The sequence below is a fragment of the Paroedura picta genome, chromosome 7, assembly GCF_049243985.1.
Source record: "Paroedura picta isolate Pp20150507F chromosome 7, Ppicta_v3.0, whole genome shotgun sequence".
Taxonomy (NCBI): Eukaryota; Metazoa; Chordata; class Lepidosauria; order Squamata; family Gekkonidae; genus Paroedura; species Paroedura picta.
This window is the reverse complement of record NC_135375.1, coordinates 68847256-68871306: the sequence shown is the minus strand read 5'-3', so window position 1 is coordinate 68871306 and position 24051 is coordinate 68847256. Positions and strand designations below refer to the sequence as shown.

Genomic DNA, 24051 nt, shown 5'->3' with positions numbered 1-24051 from the left:
ACTCCTAACCACTACACCAAACTGGCTCTTTATGGCTGGCTCTTCCTCCTGTGGCAGCCACTTGTTGCTGCACCCGCCAAAGGATATGCAAATATGCCCTCAGGCTCAAAAAGGTTTTGGGCTCCTTATCTAGTTGTTGGGAAATGCAAATGAAAATATTATTTTTGATATAGTTGGGGAAGGGTTTAAACAGAGTTTACCCCTATATATAGTTTTTCACTAACCCACTCACTAATTTTAGCAATTCTGTGATCATATGCAAAGTACATGATGTTTTCTGAGATCATTATTCTTCCAATTCTTACTGAAACCACTTCCACATGAGTTATCTATGCTGGGATTGATGCAGTTGTAAGGTGAGGTTTTTCTCTTGCTTCTTCATAGCACGATGGTGCATTTGTGCATCTTTTTGGGTTTTCCATGTTTTTTCCTGATTTTTCTCAAATCTGCCTTGCTGCTAAGTTTTGGAAAAGGTCTCAGTAAAGCCAGGATGAGCCAGAAGGTTCAGATTTCCCTGCCCACTTGGTAGCCATTTTTCCTGACCTTGTACTGTGGTGACCGTTACACTACCTCTGGGAGTTTTTTGGGATTTTTTTTAATCAGCAGTTTTATATCATTGGATAGTGGTAGATCCTAGACTTTATCCCAAGCATCTGGTGTAACTTTAATCCCTAGCTTTCTTTTTCTTTTTTACAAAATTTAAGTTTCTAACCTCTTCCATTACAGAGCTATAAGGGATATAAGGCATACCAATATAATGATATGAAACTGTCAGTTTGAATATATAACAAAAACCTCAGAACAACAAATTATGGCTGATATTGGGGCATGGGGCAGGAAAACTGTAAAAAAGTTGACATCTGGAAGCCCCATTACTGCTGTGCTGTATCTGTGTAAACCTGTTCCTGTATGAAAACCACCTGAGTGAGCTAGCTAGAGCCAAAAAATGAGTGTATAGATTATCAGAAGAACTGCCATGTTAAGACAAGCAAAAGGTCCATCATGTCCAGTATTCAGTGGCCAACCAATTGTTCTTAAAAACATGGTGTAGTAATAAAAGCTCTCCTCTCGTCTTTATCCCAAGAGTCTGATACTTAGAGTATTCTGTTTAGTCATTTTGACACCAAGAGCCCGAGGTGGTCTGGATCCAATAAAACCCCAGTGGAAGTTTCTTGCTTTCTGGATCTTTTCCATTTCCCTTCTTTCCTCAGTAATCCTGAAGATCATGCTAACGGTGGTAGAACCCCTGTCGAGGTCGAAATGTGTGAAGGTCAAGATGGGGGCAGAGGTCCCAGAGGTAGTGTAACAGCCACTTCAGTAAAAGGTCAGGAAAAATGGCTGCCACAAGGGCAGGGAAATCTGAACCTTCTGACCTATCCTTTCTTTAGTTATGTTGGGGGCAAGAGAAAAAAAACCAAGAGAATGGCAGGCCCATTGCAGTAGGGGAAAGTAAAATTTTAACAGGTGATAAAGAGAAAGCAGAACTGCTCAGTTCCTTCTTAGCATCAGTTGTCCCTTGCAAGGGAAATGGTGCTCAGCCTGGTAAGGAGATGAGGGAAGGAAGTTGCAGCCTAGGATATGCATGTTTCTCTAAATAAAATTAAAGCCCTTGGGAACAAGCATTGTCCCTTGTGGGTATGCTTCCATGCTTGCGTGGAGATGGATGGGGTCAGCAACTAGTCTCTTTTAATTATTTATTTTCACAACTGGGAAAGTGTCTGCTTTTAATTACTGACCTTGACTTTTTTATTTCTCCAATGTTTTTGTGAACTACAACGGAACTCAAAAGGGCTGATTAGCTGTTTTAGCAAAGAATTATCATACTGCATAATTTGGATATTATGACACAGTTTACTAATTTGCCACTAATTTACCTTTTCTTTATATCTGTACTCTTATGATGCTTATTCTATTTTATCTGAGGAAGAGTGCATGTACTCGAAAGCTTATGCTTTGAATAAACCTTTGTTGGTCTTAAAGGTGCTGTTGGAATCAAATTTTGTTGTACTACTTCAGACCAGCATGGCTACCCACTTGAATATACCCAGAAATGTTTTAGAACAAATCATCAATCAGTGCTTGAGTATTAGAGAGGATGGCTGTGAATATTAAAAGCTAGCACAGGTTCTTCAAAAACAAAGAATGTCAGACTAACCTTATCTTCTTTTCTGAGAGAATTATTACCTTGCCGTGGACAGAGTTAATTTTGATTTCAGTAAGGCTTTTGATAAAATTCCACATTATACTCTTGTTGACAAGTTGGTAAAATGTGGTTTACATCCTATTAGTATTAGGTGGATTTGTAACTGGTTGACAGGTTGGGTCCAAAGAGTGCTTGTAGATGATTCCTCAATGCTATGGTATTCCCAGTTGCAATGTATGGCTGTGAAAGTTGGATCATAAGGAAGGCTGAGCGTCAAAGAATCGAGGCTTTTGAACTCTGGTGCTGGAGAAGACTCTTGCGAGTCCCTTGGACTGCAAGGCGAACAAACCAGTCAGTCCTAGAGGAGATCAGCCCTGACTGCTCCTTAGAAGGCCAAATCCTGAAGCTGAAACTCAAATGCACCTAACAACAACAACAATAAAAAAGATTGGAAAAGGGTGATATCATTTCTACTGGCTTCCCAGCCCAAATGATCTCATGATAGGACAAAAGTGTGTCTGTCTCCTCTATCTTCTTTCTGCTCCTGCAGAGAGAGGAGCTTCCAGCTTTCACTGGTGTTTCTTGCCAAATCACTTTTGTTCCCCCTAGAGAGCTGCATGAATTCAGAGATGTGAGTCAAAATGGCCTAAAAGCTATTGTTTAAGAAGTCTGTGTTTAAGAAGTATTTAAAACGCAGTGCCATCACTCTCAAGATGACAGGTCTAATAGATACAGGCTATAAATCCAACAATAAACAATCAGTAGGCCTGCACAGGTTCCCAGATAGGTGACTATGCTGTTGATTATTTGATAAACATCTTTTATAAATAGGTACAACTCTTGCATATGTTAACATGTTGATTTGTTCATGTATATTGCTGTTGCTGTTATTTTAAAAGGTTATTTGACCACTCCATGGAAGGATTCAAAAACTGGGATTTCATGACTACTCATTGCTGGGGTGAGAAAGCAGCTGGTGATTGGATCTTGGAAATTTATGATACCCCATCACAACTAAGAAATGTCAAAACTCCAGGTATGAATCCTATCATTCTTCCGTTGCAGATTTTATTTGGGTAAAAGATAGCTCTGGAAACAAGGAGGAACACATGGGATATGACATTGTATAAAATATGTATAAATATGATCATGGATGCTCAGACTGGATTTGAAAAAACATAGGCAACCAGTTTAATTATGCCAAACATTTTGTTTTCCATTCTCTATGAATTGTCAGATAGCTTCAGAATTTTGCACTACCTGTAATTTTTGAGTCATTTTGAGTAAGCTTGAATGCTTTGCATAAAAGATGGTAACCAAAGCAAGAATGATATTTGCTAAATTCTAAATCTAAGTAAAACTACCTGTCAGCTGACCAACCGAACCTGGAAAAAACACTTGATAATACTGCTACCTGTACAGCAAGCAGCACTGCAGGATACAGGTATATGCCCAGATTATACACCTGCTATTTCAAAGTGACAGAGAATGTTATCAGTACAGGTAAAACTCCTGCCCTTTCATTTCTACATCAGCCAGCCATCAACATTTTTGTCATTAGGCATTTTAATCTATTAGCCTTCATCCAGCCTAAAATAGAATCCACAGTCTCACGTTCAGGGGTTCTACTACTACTTACAGATCGATAGTTGTTATCAAAATACTAATGCTTCTGTACTTCAAAGCTTCAGACATTAATCTTGGGCAGTTGCGTATCACGTATTAAAAGGGTAAGGGAGAATTTTAAGTCTGGCAGTGCCCCATCAGTTCAGAGACACAAGAAGTGTGGTTGTTACCTAATGCTGCCCTTTGGTATTCATTGTAAGACAAGCATTTAATCACTACAGAACAGTGCTTCTAACTCCTAAGCATCCAAAACAATGCAGAAGCATGTGATAGTCACTTGTGTAAAGTGCTACTTATCCTCCCTTAATCTCCCAAAAATGCCACTGCGGGGGCCCTCAGGAAAAGGAGCAGAAGAAGAAGAGGAGCAGGAGCAGGAGCAGGAGCAGGAGCAGGAGTTGGTTCTTATATGCCGCTTTTGAGCCCAAGGTCACCCAGCTGGTTGCATGTGGGGGAGCGCAGAATTGAACCTGGCATGCCAGATTAGAAGTCCGCACTCCTAACCGCTACACCAAACTGAGAGGTAAATGAGGAAGTCTGCATCAGGAAGGGGAAACTGGCATGAATTAAATCTCTTATTCCATTAGCAGAAAGTTTCTTCTGGATCTAACCAGTGTTTTTATTGTTCTCAGCAGTAACTCATACTATATCAGTTTGTTGATGATGTACATCCAGAATAGGTACAGTATTTGCCACACATTATTTGTTCCAATATGTCTCTCCTAGGTAAATTGAAAGAATGGTCTCTAGTGCTTTATGGGACATCCACTCAGCCTTATGCCCAAAGAAATGATTTTCCAAAAGCCGAACGAGTACGCTCAAGTCCAATAGAAGACCCCACAGAAGATTATGGGACAGATGATTATGCAGGTAACAATGAATGGTGTTTTTCACCATATTCACTAGTGTAATTCTATTGATCTCATTTTGATTAATTGGGTACTATCTTCAAAGCAGAAAGGGGACCAGTACAGATGCAGATCACAGGGGTCTACATCACAAATTTACATTTTTTTAACTTCTCATCATACAAGTCACACACACAATAGACCGCAAATAATTTCTAAGCATCATGGAAGAGTAAAGATAAAGAGTTGGATCCAGACTAAATTTTCCAATGGTAAACTAATTTTCCTGCCTATCCCACCCTACTGCACTACTGATCTCCAGGAAATACTGTTCCTAGGTGTGCACATAATAAATCCTCGGTATCTAATTAGCTTTCCTATATCAAATCGTTTAACTCCTACATCTCAGCTGTAGGTTGGTTCTGGGTATAGTACACAACTGCAATTAGATAATCTCTGTTGCTATTCTTAGCTTTTATTAAATCACAGCTATTGTGTTTTTAATATAAAATAAATTCACAAAACATTATACCATCGATAGAATCATAGAATAATAGAGTTGGAAGGGACCTCATGGGTCATCCAGTCCAACCCCCTGCACTATGCAGGACACTCGCATCCCAATCGATCATCTACTGTAACCTGCCACCCTATGTATCACTGTTATGTAGATAATTAAAGGAGAGGAATTACATGAGTCCATAAAGGTTTTTTTAACCAAAAGAAAGTAGTTCATAGGCAAGAATCCTTTTTGACAACAAATTCTCAACCAGTGCAACTTTCCATATTTCTAGGCTTTTAAAATCATCTAACAATAGCTAAATTAATCCTAATAAAGTTTATTTACTGATAGTAATTACAAGTTTTTCATACATACGAATATATTTTAATCCTCAACTAATACTTGAAATATATCTTCCTTTCTTTGAAGTTGGACATTTTTGCATCTGGATCTCAACAAATTATATCTATAAATAATGGGTAGATGGCTTCTAATTTACACAAGACCATAAAATCATGTTTCTACTTTGTCTTCTTATTACAATTCAAAACTATACAGTTCTGGGTTTTTAGACTCCCTTCTTGGCATGCTTCCCTGAGAGGACAGGTTTGTTCTATATATGTTTTCAGCAACATCCTAATTATGTGTGCTGCAATATCCTTCATGATCTCTCTGGTCAAGTTCGGCAACTGTTCTCTTGTATTTCTGGTCATATCTGTGACACAGTGTTGTTGTTTCCTTGTAATAAAAGGTCCATGCAATGCAGAGTGTAGTAAGGTAGGATGTGGTGGGCCTGGACCAGACCATTGCAATGACTGTCTACATTACTACTACAAATCTAAAAACAACACGAGGTAAGAACATACTTACATAATAGTTACCCATTCACCCAACACATTCACTGTAATACATCTTTTTTAATTTAATTGATAGCATTGCTTAAAGCTGGTTGGAGTTACTGATTCATGAGACTGTTACCAAGCATTCAAATTTATAATGTTAGTCCATGGCTTGCATTTCTGAGTGGCAGAGGGTTATATTTAGGGACTAGCACCAATGGGTACCCACTGCCTGTCACCTCCAGGATTGGTCCCAGCTTGCTGGGAGCAAGCTATGCTCTAGGAAGGCCAAGGGCCTCGGCTGCATGAGTTGCTATCTTCCCATGCTGTGCCATGCTCCAGCTTGGGGTTTATTTAAAGCTGTGCTCTTATTTATTCCATAGATTGTGTTTTAGTACTCTTTATCAGCCTCCTTCATGCCTTCCTGCTATGCAATTCATTTTAATATATTAAACAAAAGTACAATGAGTAAACTATTAGCAGTGATAAGTTAAATTACGTGAACATTTAATATTAAAGGCATAACACAAGATACACTGGAGTGCTAGGATACGGTCAATGAAAGCAAAAAAGCAACAAAGAATTAGTAAGGATGGTTAATTCCACACCTACCACTTCTCTTCTATGGATCAGACACACACACCCATATCTGTGGCTCCTTTATGTGTGTGCCTTTGCATATGTGTACCTGATACTCAATATAAGCATGGAAGCTGTTTGGAGGAGAGAGTTGGAGTAAGAAATGAGATCTAAGGTTCAGCGCATCTCTCTCTCACTCCTACACACAATTTTTAATTCACAGATTCTTTTGTTGAAAGCATTGGGCAATAATATATATTTCCGTGTAAAGTTTAGTCATCCCCTGTAAATTATTGAACAATCTGGCATGTAAACAATAAACAATACCAAGCTATAGCCATTTATGCTGGAAGATAAAAGATAAAATTATATTATGTAGATATGTAAAAAGGGCAAATCATGGGATGATGATGATGGCTGCTGACTAAGGATGGGCACAAACTGGTTCTTTGTGGTTTGGTTCAGCAATCATGGCTGAAGCATGAACCTATAGGAATTGGAAGGTTGGTTCACAAACTGAATTGGTTTATATGGGTTCATGACCCTGCTATTTCCACAGGGAATAGAAAGCAGAAATTTAAACCGCTCCCAACCATTTAAACCAAACACCTGAATGGCTCTTACTGCTCAACTGCTTGGTTTAAATGGCTGAGAGCTGAACTAAAAAAATAAAAAACCCTTTGAGCAGTTTGCTCCATCAATCTCAGCTGTTTAAAGGAACTTTCTTGGGCAGCAAGCCTAACACAAAGCTCACAAACTGCCTTAAAAGTTAATGAAAGTCTATGATGGTACAAAAACAGTAACATTCATCAGGATTTTCCTTCTTGGTTCAGTTCATGCCCTACTGTTGACTACCCTGCAGTATCCACCCTTATTCCTTTTATACTACTTGTCTGTTGCTAAGCTGTGGCACTTTTTGCTGAGTTGTGATATTTTTTAATTTGGGTCTATCGGAAACCCCCTCCCCTAAAATTTGGGGATCCCCGAAATTCTGGATTTTTCAGAAATCTCAATTTTTTCAGGTCTACCAGACCCAAGGGGAAAAAAAAAACACAGCAGTAGCAAAGCTACTTAAAAAAAAACAACAACCTCTGCAACTCTGCCACTCAGTTTTTTGGAGGCTTTCTTCTGTAGTCCCTTTAAATGGGCTGCATTTAAAGGGTCTGCAGAAGAAAGCCCAATACAGCTGAGCAGTGAAAATAATCTGCTCCTGCCACTCAGCTGTTTTTTGTGGCTTTGCCAATCTTCCCAATAATTCCCAAATATATCCAGGATTTTTTTTCATGAAAAATTCCAGATACCTTTGGGATGCTGAAATATAGCTAAAAATAAATTTTCAGGTATATTTCTGGCTCAAGTAGATCCAAATGAACACACCTAATTTCACAGAATATGGATGTACTAGGTATTGGTGGATCACAAAATAAAGGCGACAGTAGGATTTGAAGGGTCATCTTATGTATCAGTGTTTTTGATGTTATGTGGGTAATAAGTTTTGGAATTAACAAGGTAGAAGCTATTTCATATACATATCTATATTTTACTCATAGGAGACTAATAGAGCTATACTGGGAATGTATGCAGAATATGAAAAGGAGTCTAGTGTTCATCTCTCTAACAATAGTATTTTCATAGATAAGTCTGCTGTTCTGACAGCTCAGTAATTCCCCCCCACACACACACAAAACAGACAAATAATTCTGGCTATGCCTTTTGTCTTATACAATGCAGAATCTGTGTTCCCAATTGTCCAACTGGCCACTACAGTGCAGATAAGAAGCGCTGCAAAAAATGTTCAGCCAACTGTGAAACATGTTTTGGAGGTCACAATGATCAGTGCAATACTTGCAAACCTGGTTACTATATCCATGAAGAAACCAGAAACTGCATTTCCAGCTGCCCAGATGGATTTTACCTGGATAATAGTCAGTATTTTTTAATTAATATGTTTAAACACCTGCCAACAGGAAATGTTCATGTTGATAAACACTAGATATCTTTGCATGATGAGGCACAGGAAAAACATGGATTTTCAGAGAGATCTGGGGATTTTTATTTGGCGCTGTCTGCAAACTTGAATCAGAAAAAAATTAGGTTTATATCCTATCTAATTAAGGCTCTAATTAACTTTCCAGGTGACTACTGAAAACTTTCAATTCCCAGCTTAGATGTCTTTTAAAAGAAATAGGACAATTTCATGGCTGGCTGAATAGGACCGCCATGTTCTAAGGCAGTATAACTACAAATTCCAGTTTCTGGAAGAAGAGAACAAAAATGTAAGAGAGAGTTATGGTCAGTGGATTTAAAGTAAGTTTTTACTACTAAGCACAATTCAAAGATGATCAAAAAAAGAATTAATGTCTAAATTGGGCTTTCTCAACCAGGGTTTCTTGATGGCCCTGGAAGGGTTTTCTGAATGGGTGGGAGTTAATTCATTTTTAAATATATTTTTTAAATTTGTTAAAAATTTATCGGGTGATATGACCATATAAGGTCATATCAATCTACCCCCCCCCCAAAATGGCCAATGATGGGCCTGGATGGGGTGGGAAGGGGAGGGGCCCTGAGTAGGCATGTATACAGCTATGCTTCCCAGATATATTCAGCATGATCATGCCATTTCTAGGGTTTCTTGGAGCATGTAAAATGTTTCAAGGGTTTCTCACAATAAAAAAGTTGAAAAAGGCTGGTCTAGATTAAGAACTTGAACTCAAATGCTGCCATGAATAAATTAGCAACATTTGGTGCTGTAGGGCTTCCCATGGCTACTGAAAACAGAATTGAGAAATAAATCTCTTTTTTTTGCAAAAAATCTAATAAATCTATGGAAAAAATGTGTGAGAGGTAAGAGAATAGATCTATAGCACCAAGTGTTACTAATTTGTTCATGGCAGCATTTGAGTTCAAGGTCTTACTCAATCTAGATGTAAATGCTTTTTTTGATCATCTTTTATTTTATAAATGATTTATTGATTATTGATGACATCTTTTTGCTCTTTCATGGTGTAGATCACTTTGATAATTTTGCTTAATGGGTTAACTCTATTCACCCAACTATTAAATTTGTTTCTAAATGGGACTTTTCATCTGTTCCTTTTCTGAGCATTGTAATTTATAAAAACAATAAATTGCACTTAGAAGTAACAACTTACATCAATTCTGCTGATTGTAACTCTCTCTTATATTATTGTTTTCATCATCCACATCATTTGTTAAGAAATATTCCTTCCAGCTAGTTACTGAAAGGAAATAAAAGCAGGAGAAGGCTTTGGCTATCCTGAACTTTTGGTTGACTATTGCAGAAAACAGAATGCTGGACTAGATGGATCATTGGTTTGTTTTTAAGTTCTTTACTTTCAAATTAAACATAATGACATTTTCCCAAGATAGGAACCACAACAAATAAAATTATGTTGCACCAGCTACTCATTTTGCAAAGGCTTGCAAAAGCCACATGGTAATAATACTGAGGGTAAAAATGTCAAGTTATACCAACCTTCATTTTTACTTAGTAGAAATGCATAGGAGAGGAGAGCAAGATAATAATTTATTATTAATTCTATGGGACTTGTTGAGCTTTTTAAATTAAAAAATCCAACTAGTAATTTATTGCCACAGAACAAAAATCATTCCCCCTTCTAAAGTATATTTTACTGCCTGTCAGTCTTCTCCCCTTGCGACCTGGTTGCCCATACCATTAGCTGCTGTCATTTTTCCAGTCCTTTGAACTGTCTAACAAACAAGAGGATAAGTTCTTTTCAGTGTTCAGAGACATTGTACCATGAACACAGTGAAGAAAGAGATGACCGTTCTCTACCAGAAACATGGAGGGATTCCATAAATTGTGTTAGCAGCCCTATTTCTTTTTTTTTAAAGCAAAGTTGCATATAAGGAAGGTTATCCAGAAACGACAATGGATAATAGCAAAGTACTCAACTCATTTACGATTGATGTGGGTTGCAATTCTTCTTGAATAATACTTTTGACATCACCTCCTGATGCTCTGACCTCTCAAGCTGAAAGAGACAACTGACACTAGAATACCTTCAGAACTATGCCCTGTCTTTATCTTCTTTTGCAGCCCTTCTGTTTCCAGTCATCTGGTTCTGTGTTTGGTTTATAACCCAACAGTTCTCTGCTTTAACCTACCTCAAAATTTCACTTTGTCTGCTAGCAGTCGAATTATCATCAGTTCCCTAAACCAGTGGTCCCCAACCTTTTTATCACCAGGGACCGGCCAACGCTTGACAATTTTACTGAGGCCCGGGGGGGGGGGTAGTCTTTTGCCGAGGGACATCACTGCCACCGCCTGAGCCCCTGCTCCACTTGCTTTCCCGCCAGTGCTCCTTACTTCCTGCTGCCTGCTGGGGGGTGCTGCCAGCAGCAGCTGTGCAGTGCCACACTGAGGGGGAGCCCCAGCCATGGCAGCCGCTGGAGAGCACCAAGGGTTAGCCAGCAGCAGAGTGGCAGAGCAGCCCCCGAGGCAGCAGTCAGGGAGGAGGAGGAGCCGTGGCCCAGTACCGACTGATCCACGGACCGGTACCAGTCTCCAGACCAGGGGTTGTGGACCACTGCCCTAAACCATGCCTTCATTTTCTCTCCTTCTCTATTTGTTTATATTCCTGCCTCTCTTCTCCGTTTACAACTTCTTTTACCAGTCATTTCTGTAGGATCTCTTTATAACCTGTTATTAGCCAGTGTGATGTAGTAGGGAAACCTGAGTTCAAATCCCACTTTGTACCATGTAAGCTTTCTGTATGACCTTGAGCCAGTCACACTCTCTCAGCCTACCCTATCTCACAGCGTAGTTGTATGGATAAAATTTAGGAGAACAATGTAAGCTGCCTTGGACTCCCACTGGGGAGAAAATCAAGGTGCAAATGAATTATTAATAAATAAAATAAAGTAAGGATTTTCATAAATTTTAACAATGTAACTTCTCCTTTAAACCAATGAAGCAATTACTTTAAAGGTAGTATTTACTATCCCTAATTTAAAAAAAAACAAATATTAGATATGTGCAGTTATTTCAGATTGTTTGAAAAAGGCTATTCTTTATCCATATGGAATATTGAACTTTATTTTAGCTTTCAGTTCCAGTTTATTGAATCAAGTAAGAAAATAAGCAATGGGATATATCCATTACATTTAATGGGTAGGTAATTGATCTGGATTTTCTGAACAGTGTTTCTTTTTCTTTCAGATAAAATTGTCTGCCGTAAATGCAGTGAAAACTGTAAGACATGCACTGAATTTCAAACCTGCACAGAATGCAGACATGGCCTAAGGTCAGGAAATGACAGATTGCACTTTCATAGTAACCAAGAAGACACATGTATATACAAATAACAAATAAAAATGTATAATATAATTCTTAAACCCTTACTATGCATCCCAGTTAGATGTCAGAGAGTTGTTTATTATACGCTTGCATAAAATAGACCCTGGGTAATAGTGGGTAAGAAGCCTTAAGAAGGAGGAAAATAGATGCTTAGCTCTTCCAGTTGACTTTTCCTTCCATTTTTACATGCAAGATAACATTTGTGAATAACTATGATATTATTGATGAATGAAAACTTTGGATGCTGATAGTTATAAATTATTTATTTAATTTACTGTTTTTCTTTGGATGTTAATTTTTTAACTTATTTAAGTACAGCAGACACTTCCATGGTGCTGCAATGTTATAGATCAAGATGAATAATCAGGGGTGTGCAAAAAAAAAAATATTTTTTGGTTTGGGTTATATTCAATCCCCCAAAATTGCTATTTCCTGATCATTCCAAATCCTAATACCAGTATGGTATTCAGATTTGATCAATATTTGGGAATGCTGATTTTTTTCAGCTCCATTGTTGCCCACGGGAACTCTATAGTCAATGGTCCCCAAGGCTATAATGGAGAATCAATCCAGGGGTATCTGGGGCTCTAGGGAAGCACCAAATCTGAAGAAACTTTCCTCAAAAAGACTCCCCAACTTTGAAAACTATTGTATCAGGGGGTCCAGTCTATGTGCTCCGAAAGAAAATGTCCCACCCTCTATTGTTTCCTACTGAGGGGGAGCATTTAAACTTTAAAAGAAACATGGTTCCTTTAAAATTTAAATACCTTTTGCAAACTGCAGAAGTGGCACAGGTGTCTGAGAGCTCTTCGAATGCATTCTAACCATGGCTTGTTAGTTGTCCCAGAAATCCTGAATAATTTCAGGCCAGTCATGTCACATAGCTGAAAAAATAGCAAAAAAAAAACAAAACCCACTGGCTGAATTAATACATGAAAAATATGGATAAGGTATTTTTCCAGGTTGGTTTCCACTCAGATTAGCCAAATGCACACCCCTAATAACGATATCAGTCTGTCTGTAGTAGCAAAAAAGAGCAAGAGTCTAGTAGCACCTTAAAGACTAACAAAATTTGTGGCAAGGTAGGGCAAAGAAGCCCTCAAAAGATTTCAGCAGGCTTTCAACAACTTGCACCTTACCATCAATCTAACTCTGAATTAGTTTATACAAGAAATAAGCTTCCTGAGCATCACAGTACAGATAAATGATGACATACAAGCACCACATTATATCAGATGGGCAAGCATATCTACACTTGTTGGACTAGATGGCCCATTGGCCTGATCTAACATGGCTTCTCTTATGTTCATGCCTCCAGCTGCCACCTCAACCAGATCAAACAATCCATTGTCTATAGACAAGCCCTATGCTATATTTGCATCTGCTCCAACCCCTCAGACAGAGATATTCATTTTAAGGATCTACAGATGGTGTTTTTGCAACTACAGTATCTTCCTGATATGGTAAGAAAGACGATTGAAAAGGCCAGAATGATACCCAGGAACAGCTTGCTAAAAGACCACTCCCCTTCCCCCCCCAAAAAAAATAACGCAAGTGGTGGTTACATACGACTCACAGCTCAAGCCAATCTAATGTATTACTAACAACCTGCAATCCATGCTGGATAGTAACATTTCCCTCACAGGGGCACTGCGGTGTGTGACCTTTTCTTGTTTACAGGCAGCCTACTAACCTAAAACAACCCCTCAACTGCAATAATAAACTACATAACAATAACACAGACTCTGGTACCAAAGCCTGCAACAAGCCAAGATGCCAGTTTTGTTCTCATATAAAGGTAAAGATAAAGGTATCCCCTGTGCAAGCACCGTGTCATGTCTGACCCTTGGGGTGACGCCCTCCAGTGTTTTCTTGGCAGACTCAATACGGGGTGGTTTGCCAGTGCCTTCCCCAGTCATTACCGCTTACCCCCCAGCAAGCTGGGTACTCATTTTACTGACCTCGGAAAGATGGAAGGCTGAGTCAACCTTGAGCCGGCTGCTGGGATTGAACTCCCAGCCTCAGGAGCAGAGCTTCAGACTGCATGTCTGCTGCCTTACCACTTTGTGCCACAAGAGGCTCTTTTGTTCTCATGTAGATCTTAGTCCCACCAAGACCTGCCATACCATCTTGGAGTCATATTCCTGCTCATCCTCTAATGGAATTTGTGCATTCATGTGTCAGCAATGCCTTTCCACCCTCTGCGTTGGATAAGCGGGCCAGTCCCCATAACAAAGAAGAAATTGACATAATTGTGACATTAGAAACTACAACATTCAAAAACCTGTGGGGGACATTTTAATTTTCCAGGGTTTTTAGTTGCTGACCTAAGTAGCAGTTATTTTACAAAGAAATGAATCAAGACTTAGGTTTTCTGTCTCATTACCAATGTTGATTACTCCATGCCTACTACCACTCTGCATATCACATGTAATCCAATCAAGCTTGCTATTTTACCTGCTGCTGTCATTTGCCTGCTATTGTCATTTGGCATCTGAAATCACTGCACTCTCTAAGATAAAAAGACAGATGGACTCACATTATAGCTGTATCTGAAGAAGTGAGCAATGAAAGCTCATTTCCTGGCACAATTGTTTTTAGTCTTTAAGGTGCGACTGGGCTCTTGCTTTTTTTCTACTCTTTGGTTAGACAACAATAAATTTTTCTGGGGTAGGATAGCTTAACCATTTCCTAAACTACCAAGTAAATTCTATAAAGAGGCAGTTCGCTTTTCAGGTTCCAAACTGATCCATAAATTACATTACAAACATATGTGAAGACAAATGTTAAACATCATAATCCACAGAGAAATGTTTCCTGAACATGTTGACACTGTTGATGGCGGTACTCCTGAAAGTAACTATGACTTGTTTACATAACTACATACTGTAATTGTGTTTCAAGTTGGAAAGTTATGGTGGGAAGAAAGAGAGAAAACATAGTCTCTGTAAGCAAGTTTGTTCGAAAATATGTACCATAATTTGTATACCTAGAACACAAGATGTGCCTAGTGCATAGTTCAAGTGGGGATACTTGCAAACGTTTTCCATAACCAGGATTTCTTTCCATATTTTTAAAATATATATTTTTAATTAAAAAGAGATAAGAATATAATAGAATATTTTCCAAGTATTCAGGTTGCAAATTACCTCACCTTGTTTGGATTTTGGTCTTGAAGCATTGAATGTAGCTAATATGATTGCGAAAGAAATTATTGTTTGACTGTTGCCTATTATACGGTTCTTCTCTATTATTTGGACATCTGTCCAATTCGTAAGAACATAAAAAAGCCTGCTGGATCAGACCAGTAACCTATCTCGTGTAGCATCCTGTTTCAAACAGTGCATCCAGTTACCTGAAGGGCAAACAGGGCTGAAATGCTGAGGCCCTTCCCTGATGCCTCTTAGCATGGGTTTTGAGAGGTTTTCTCTAGAGAAATAGCATTTTTGTGGTTCAGTCCATGGCTTGTGGTTGAACCATGAACATATATGAACTGGAAGGTTGATTCACAAATGAAATCTGTTCCCTGAGAAGCAGAAAGCAGAAGTCTAAATAGTTCTGAGCCATTTAACCTGGAACTGAACCCAAGAAAGCGCCTTTAAACAGCTGAGCTGCCCAAAGCTGCCTTTCACCTGTTTAAAGGAGATTACTTGGACAGCAACCCCCAAAGCAGACTGCCAAAGAAAGCTCGGTGCCTCTCAGCTGTTTAAAGGGGCTTTCTTGAGCAGCGAGCCCTGTGGGCTTGTTGCCAAATAAAGTCCCTTTAAACAACTAAATAGCATGGAGTCATTTAAACATTAAAGAGACTCTGCCCTGGCCAGGAACTGATAAACCCCATAAACTGCCTTAAAAGATTATGGATGTACCATCACAGACTTTGGTTCCTGAACCAAGAACTGGGCAAAACTCAATATGAATTTTGCTTTGTGCTTCAGTTCGTACCCATCCCTGGTTTTCATCTTCTGTTTATGGAGGCTCCCATCAGCCATCATACCTAAACAGGGTCTCAGAAGATATCTTCAGTGGTCACATATGTTCATAAAGGAATAGATATGTTGGTCCCAGACCATATAGGGCTTTAAGCTAAACACCAGGTCCTTGGATTGTACCCAGAAGCAGATTGGGAACCAATGTAGATAGGCCAAGACTGGAATTATATTATCCTTATGGCTCACTCCAGTCAATATCTTAATTACAGCATTATACAAAGAAATTTTTCAAACATTTTTCAAGAAAAGCTTAATCTTGAAAGTTTTAACTTCTAGCTACTCCCCTGATTTATGAAAAGTTCCCTCTTTAGAAATAAAAAAATTATTGCTTTGGACTTTGGAGGCAAATTTCTGTTGACTTAAATGCTGAACTTACTAACATTAGTCATAATTCATAGCCAGTTCAACAACATTTACATCTTGCACCACGTTCATGTCCCAGTAACAACCAAGTACAGAATTGCTGAACCTTTAATTAGCTCTATGATCAACTGCTACAGTACACAATCATTTATGATGTCTAGAAAGCTTTCTGTGGCAAGATCAAGTATGTATATGTCTATTCAACATGAGGATAGTAGAAACCCAGTATTATAATGTTTGCCCTTTTAGCCACCACCCTTATTTCCATCTGAAGATCTGCCTCCTGATCGGTTATTGACCAGGTCTGGTTTTGGCCAAAAATATGATAGTATACACATACACTTTTTAGAAAAACTGGGAGCTTGATATCTCTACCTATAGTTATTCCACAGGGGAATAATGCTTTCTAACTTATGTGACTATACTGTCTTTGATATATGGAGTAACAGCATCCCAACACATCTCTTCCTGTCCAGTCTATGGAGTTTATATTCAGGGATAATGGTCCCCATTTATATTCACCATCCACTCAGTTGTATAAAATGCCCACTATATCTAAATTGTGATTTATAACCTTGCAACCTAGCCCACTGAGGTTGGCTAAGAGACTTCTAGTATTGGCATACAAGCACCTGTACCACCTGTCTCTTTCTAAGGATTCGTGCCTTCTTCAGCCCTGCTGTTGTCTCAAATGGTGCACTTTAACTGTCAAACTCTCATTCTCAAATTCTAGCCACTAATATTTTCCCAAGAATTCAACATCCCATCCCTTTGGGATGTGTATTTCTGAACCAGAAGCTCTCCAGCTCCTACAGAAGTTAGTTAAAATGATGCTCTGCCAACTTTTTGATATTATTCTAGCAGCCTGGTTCCCTTTTGGTTAAATTGAAGCTCATCTCTCAGTTGATTGTGGAGGCAAGTGGCCCCTTCTAAAGGGTTATTTCTAACTTCCTCAGACTGAATCCTTCCCAAGACCCTCTGGATTGAATTAACTAACATGTTCTCTGATGGCCAGGAGCTCCATGCATTGAACATACACCCACAATTTCTGCCCTTTGGGCTGATACATTTGACATACTTTGCATTCTATCTTCAAGGCTACTTTGGTTGCATAAAGGCGTTAATTCATTTTAATGGGCCACTGTTGCAATTAATTGGTGCTATCCACAGGAATCATACTTTGCTTTCATTCATCTTAAATAACTTCTACTAGATTATGTCCAGTGTGTGTTAGGAGATGTAACACACACTTGAAAACAATGAGGTTTTCATAAACTGTCTTTGAAAAAATAAAGTGCTAAGTATCATATCCTACAATCTTTATTATAGTTTTGCAGTTTTCCTTGTGTTTCTGTGTAGTTTACAGGGGTCCAGATGTATCATCCACTGTGAAGAAGGAAAATATTATAATGGCAGGGAGTGTGAGCCATGCTACCATTCTTGTGCTTCTTGCGCAGGTACCTCTTCTATATTTTTCATCTGTAGAATGATTTTACATAACCTTTCCATGTTCTGGAGTTATGCCTGATTTTCTTGAGGCGGGAGTCATCCATACGCATTGGAATTGGTTTGGACAAGGCTCTTCCATGTATCTGTCCTCCCTGTGCATTGTTACAGTTGTAGAGTCAGTTTGTTTTCTTCTACACGTGGCTTAAATAAAGAAAAATTTCAAGGGAGGATGCTATTATCATCACTGTCATGATTGGTGGCATCACTGAACCTGCATATTGTTTAAAAATGGGCCTAAAATATCAGTATAACTCTGTAGTGTTGTGATGATAATTTAAGCAGGTTCTCTTAATTCTCAGTTTTCTTCTTTTAAAGCAAGTCTCTAGCCCTTTCCTTCACAGAGATATAAGGAAAAGAGCATATCTCTGAAAGGAAAAGAGCTAAAAAGCTCTCTCTCTCTCTCTCTCTCTCTCTCTCTCTCTCTCTCTCTCTCTCTCTCTCTCTCTCTCTCTCTCTCTCTCTCTGGGAGAAAAGCTGGGAATTCAGAGAACCTGCTTAAACTATCATTACAAAATTACAGTGTTACAGTAATATTTTTGGGAAATTTTTGGGAAAGAGAAATCTGTGTTTTGGGGGGGGGGGTGATTTAATGATTTCAGCAGTCCAGTCATTGAAAAGAGGGTTGGAGGTAGGTGGGAGTGGGTAGGAACAGTAGACACCAGGAAAAAGTCAACACAAAATGGGGGTAAAAGTGGCTGCAAAAAAGCCAGACAAACCAGAAGTGAAAAATATGGGCATAAAATTGTGTGTGGAAATCAAGGAATAACCCCTAATAAACCCTGAAGCAATATATGATTATTATTTATTTATTTTTCCATGTGTATGCCACCTTCCCCAGAGGGCTCGGAGCAACTCACAGCAGTCACAAATTGCATAAAATCAATCAAATCATCAGTAAAACATTATTAACATTAAAAGCAAATCTCAAAGTTACAGAGAAGCTGCCTCTTTCTCTTTTGAGAGGGTCACATAAAGCGAATCCATATAGTTAGCCATAGATGTTTTGTAAGTTGAGTGCTTCAAGTAGGGAGGCTGGACTTTTTATGTTATTTCTTGGCCTCAACCATACGCCTGGTAGAAGAGCTCTATAACTGTTTAAGGTCCCACAGGGCCCTGATCTCATTTGGCAGGTCATTCCACCAGGCCAGGTCAAGGACTGAAAAAGCCCTGGCCCTGGTTGCAGCCAGTTTGACCTCTTTGGGGCTTGAGATCTTTAGCAAGTTTCTTGGGGAGATATAATGGAGGATGCAATCTCACACATATGAAGTATGGGGGCAGAACTGACAAAAAATCCTGAAAACCCTACTCTTGCAAAGCAGCATATATTCAGTTCACTGACTTCCATATTAGTTACAGAATGTTAATCTCTCTGAACATTTTTGACAAATTGCAGAACAGATCACATGTTACATTGTTCATATGTTTGCCTCAACTGTGACATAGACATGAAGCTGCCTTATACTGAAGCAGCTCTCAAGGGAGAGATTTTCACATCTCCTGCTACATAGTCCTTTTGGCTGGAAAGACTGGGAATTGCACCTGGGACCTTTTGCATACCAAGCAGATGCTCTGCTATTGAACCAAAGCCCCTTACTGATATTTTTCATAATAATATAACCATTTAGAGTTTGCTATTAAGGTAACTTGGTCTTTATGGCCTACTGCTTCCCATAATTTCAAAAATTGACCAATAGTTGGAAGCATCAGGATAAATGTAGTATAAACTGATATCATTTCAACTGAACTGGTAAACACATCTAAACAAAATCTCATTCCTTCCCCTGTCATAGTTAAGGGAATGGGTGAAGGGATTCTCTTTGCAGGCTGACCTCAGAAGGGAGAGTTATTGGCACTGGCATAATGCTAATACCTCATGCAGACTGGCTAATAAGAGGAAGCTAAGGACATCCTGTTTCAAGTATATGTCCTGATGTCCTCCACCTGCATGAATAAACCAGGCTTTCATCGTGTCACCTAATTAGGGACCAAATATACATATACTAGGTTTAAGGCCCGCTGTAGTCCAAGTACAGCAGGCACTAGCGGGCAGGCAGCTGGGGGTGGGAGGGCCCAGCCGGCCCCCATCCCCCCCTGGGCTGGGCACCCCCCGCCCCCTGAGGTCCCTCCACCCCCTGAGGCCCTGGCTTCATCCCAGGGAAAGGAGCAGGCCCGGGACAAAGCCTTTCCCCCCACTTCCCCCCCTGAGGCCCTGGCTTCGTCCAGGGGAAAGGAGCAGGCCCGCCGCGTCTGTGACACGGCGGGCCTGCTCCTTTCCCTCGGACAAAGCCTTTCCTCCCCCCTCCCCCCCGAGGCCCCGAAGCCCGGCTTTGGCAGTGGGAAAGGAGCAGAGCCACCGTGTCTTCAATGCGGCGACCCTGCTCCTTTCCCAGCGGCGAACGCTCTTTTCCCGGCCCCCTCACCTCCCAGACTAATACTCGGAGGGGCCAGTCAGGAACCGCTTTGCCACTCGCCCCGCCCCTTTCTACTCCCACATTGCCCTTATCGCTTTATTACTACCGCTCCCGCGGAGCGGTTTACAGATTTTTACTTCTCATATTGACCCAGGATTTGTATGGGGAGTTCCTGAATATCTGTAGAGGGATTGGAAAGAAGACCTTATTATAACATGTAGCAGCCTTGGATAAATTTTCTATGGCCACAGCTGACAACAGCAAGTAAAGCATGTAACCTGGAAGCACAATATGGTTGGGAAACCTGAGGCATGAATTGCATGGTGAAGGAGACCTTTCTCAGAACAGTAGCTTCATGACTTTACATAGCTAGGACAGCAGTTATCCCCTTGGAGGCAGTTGTAGCTTCCTGACCCAACATTTAATTGCTCTGTGGGAAGGTACCTGACCTTCAAAGATGATTGACTGTGTAGAGCCTGAACAATACTTGTAACTGCTATGGGTGGTTAGGGTGGAGTCATCCAGGTGGCATAGATGCCAGTAGGTGGCAGCCCAACTCTACTTCACACTGGTAGTTAATCATCTGCCCTGACAACAGAACTTATAGTTCAACAATTATTCTGTCAGTTGTAGGCCCTTTTCTGTATATGAATAAAATTGTGATCCCTTTGTTTTAGCTTTAAACGTGCATTTGGTTTCGTTTATTTCACATCTGCTGTAAAGAGATTTTAATAAGTTCTTCATGTTCATCAATTTGCAATATACTCTCTATCAAATATTTGACCATATTTATAGAAAGTATGATGACTGGAACCTAAAGATACTCTGGGACTTTCTGAAATGGCTTTTCTGTGACCATACAGTAATCCACTAGAGTGGAAGTTTGAGAAGAAAGCACTATGTGTGTAAATGTCTTTTGACTTACATGGATGCAGTCCTGAACTAAGTATCGTCCGTATTTTGGCTCATTTTTTAATATATGGTATTGTTTATCTAATACCTCAACATTGTGGAGAATATGTTAATATATTATCTTGTTTGTTCTGTTGGCTTTTGAGGCCCAGGAGCAGATGCGTGTATAAACTGCACAGAAGAGTATCTTATGGAGAATGGAAGATGTGTATTGGCTTGCAACATTGGCTACTACTTTGATCACTCTCTAGAAAATGGGTACAAAACCTGTAAAAAGTAAGCAGTATTTTTCAAATATGTCTTAAAAATAGATGCCAAACCTATTGTATTTAATATTATAAAAGCATAACTAAAATGGAGGGAAGGTAGCCTGGTATAGCCCAATCTCATCAGATCTCAGAAGCTAGGCAAGGGAGTCTACTGAGGCAGGAAATGGCATACCACCTCTGCTTTTCACGTGCCCTCAAAGTCCCTTTTTGGGGTTACCATAGTTCTCTCTGCAGGATAGGCTCCTTGAGGGCTCTGGTGGGCAAACCAGTTTAAACTGGGCTGTCCAGCAGAGCCCCAGCCAAAGCTGTGGGGAGCACTCTCCCTGCAGGATCAGCTCCTGGTTGAGCTTTGTTGGGTAGTCTGATCTAAGCCTGAAGGAGGCAGTGGTTCATCCCTTATTGGAAAAATCAATTCTGGGCAAGGTGGTTGAACAGGCAGCTGCAGACTAGTTGCTGGCATTCCTGGAGGAAACATCTGTCCTGGAGCCAGTCCAATCTGGCTTTTAGCCTGGCCATAGGGTGGAGATGGCTCTGGTTTCCTCAGGGCATGCTAGAAGGAGCTCTGCTGCCAGGCATTTGGTTGTGGCCAGAGCAACAGTTAACATCTAATTTGCACCCCTCTTCTTCCCACCCCCTTCAATTCATGGAGGGGCCCTGAAGCTGACAATATGTAGTTGCTAGCTGCATGGATTTAGCGTCCTCAGTCTTTTTGGTTTATTTTTATGAATTTTATAGGTACTAACCATGTTGTTCACCACCCTGAGAAGCAACCACTGAGAAGGACAGTATACAATCAAATAAATAAATAAATCTAGCTACCCAGCAGAGCCCAAGCAGAAACTGCAGGGAGAGTGCTGACTCCTTGGCAGTCTCTGTAGGGCAGCCCAGTCTCAAGTGGACTGGCCAGCAGAACCCCAGTTGAGCCTGTGGGCAGAGGTTGCCCCATATAATTGGCTCTGGGCAGGCTCTGTTGAGCAGTGTGGTTTAAATCAGGCTGCCAAGCAAAGCCCCAGAGAGAAATCTGGATCCTCTCCTGAGCAGGATCTGTTGGGACGTCCAGTCTAAACCGGATTGCTCAACAAATCCTCAATAGAGGCTGCATGAAGAGTTCTCCTTGCAGGATTGGCTGCTTGTCAGTCTCTGCCCAACAGAGCACCAGCCAGGCTTAAGAGAAGAATTCTCCCTACAAGATCTACTTCCGTTTAAAAGGACTGACCAAAAAAGCCCCAGCCGAACTGCTGCTCAGTAGTTTTTAGCAGCTTTGCCACTGTTTTTATTCCTTGGTGTGTGTTTTTTAGTTCAGGTCTATTGGATCCTCCAAAAATTCAGGGCTTCCCCCAAAAAAACTTGGTCCAAATATTCTACTGATACTGGAATCCAGTTTTTTTCAGAAATCCCAGAATTTTTGGGGATGCAATTTATCCTGAAAAAATGGGGAGGGGGTTGCACATCCCTAGTATATATCCAGTAATGGTAGAGGAAGAAAAGAGACACAAAATAGACAACTTTATAACTAAAAGTGATTCTGAGAAAGGATACTGTCTCCTGACCCAGTTAACAAGCAGACAAAAACTGGAATAAACAGGTTCACTGACTTCTATTAGACTTCAACAACAATAAAACTGAGTCTTGCATGCCACAGAATTTAATTTAAATCTATTTTGTATATATTATACTTGTGGAGAACTAATGGAAGGCAGTAGCAAGCAAGCAGTACTTTGCTTTGGTTCTTGAAAACTAGATCTCATCAAATTCATGCCAGAAGTTCCAATATCAGTTATAAACCCACTAGAGGAAAGCCGACTCAATCCCAAACAAATGATTAAGAAGCAGACTTGACTGCAGTGAACTTTAAAAAGTGTAACTCTGTTTTGGATTTGTATTCTCAGACTTTGCCATCCCTAATACAGGGCTTATAATATTTTATTTGTCATTTATAATGCATAATTCTAATTTTTGTTCTTCCTAGTAAAATAAAGATGTTCAATTAATCAAGAAGCAGATTACAAAATATATCAGCATTTGAGTCAAACAACAAAAATGACTAGTAAAACAATACTGGGTACTGGGGCCGGAGTGAAGAATTAGAAGGGGGAAAAGACACATCATCCTAATAGAGGTCATCTCTCAAGCAAATTCATTACATCACAGCTCTACTTTCTCTAAAAGAATGCCCTTTGAAACAATTGTGTTTTGCATATTTTGTAAAACCTTATAGGATTGTTGTAAGGGCGACACCTTTAAAAGTTCAGGTTGTCTGCATGGGTCCCATAGAACTGATTTTGAACTTTTAAGGTGACTTGTCGTTCTTTCCCCATGTGCAAACACCATCATTTGTCATCTTTGCAATATATTCCTGTAGTACATGCTTATAAACTTCAATTAAGGATCTTTCTTATGTATTTATTTGTTTGTTTGTTACCATTGTAAGAATGGTAATTGTAACATTGCAAACAGGTCCAGGGGCAGAATGTATTGATGGATTTCTGGGCGGGAGGAAGCAGGGGCCCTGCAGATGTTGTTGGTTACGCCTGGTCTCAACCAAATGCCTGGTGGAACAGCTCCCTTTTGCAGGACCTACAGAACTGTTCTAGCTCCGACAGGGCCTTGATTCCCTCTGGGAGCTCATTCCCCCAGGTGAGGGTCAGGACAGAAAATGCTCTGTCCTTGGCCAAGGCTTGGTGGGCTTCTTTAGGGCCAGGGGTCATTAGCTGGTTGGTGGT

The 24051-nt window shown here is 40.0% G+C and overlaps 1 protein-coding gene across 4 annotated transcripts in view; it reads left to right on the top strand.

Annotated features, from left to right (window-relative positions):
* The window catches only part of PCSK5 (proprotein convertase subtilisin/kexin type 5), a 290087-nt gene that overhangs the window by 197284 nt on the left and 68752 nt on the right, over nucleotides 1–24051 (top strand). For 2 of the 4 annotated variants that reach the window (XM_077344762.1, XM_077344761.1), the window contains exons 13-19: nucleotides 3043–3179; nucleotides 4493–4636; nucleotides 5868–5970; nucleotides 8266–8459; nucleotides 11738–11822; nucleotides 17587–17684; nucleotides 21206–21335. In XM_077344762.1, coding sequence (XP_077200877.1) covers nucleotides 3043–3179; nucleotides 4493–4636; nucleotides 5868–5970; nucleotides 8266–8459; nucleotides 11738–11822; nucleotides 17587–17684; nucleotides 21206–21335 — 891 coding nt within the window. Of the gene's footprint in view, nucleotides 1–3042; nucleotides 3180–4492; nucleotides 4637–5867; nucleotides 5971–8265; nucleotides 8460–8669; nucleotides 8842–11737; nucleotides 11823–13193; nucleotides 13339–17586; nucleotides 17685–21205; nucleotides 21336–24051 lie in introns of those variants that run through there. The other 2 variants (XR_013232545.1, XR_013232546.1) reach the window with 2 other exon arrangements.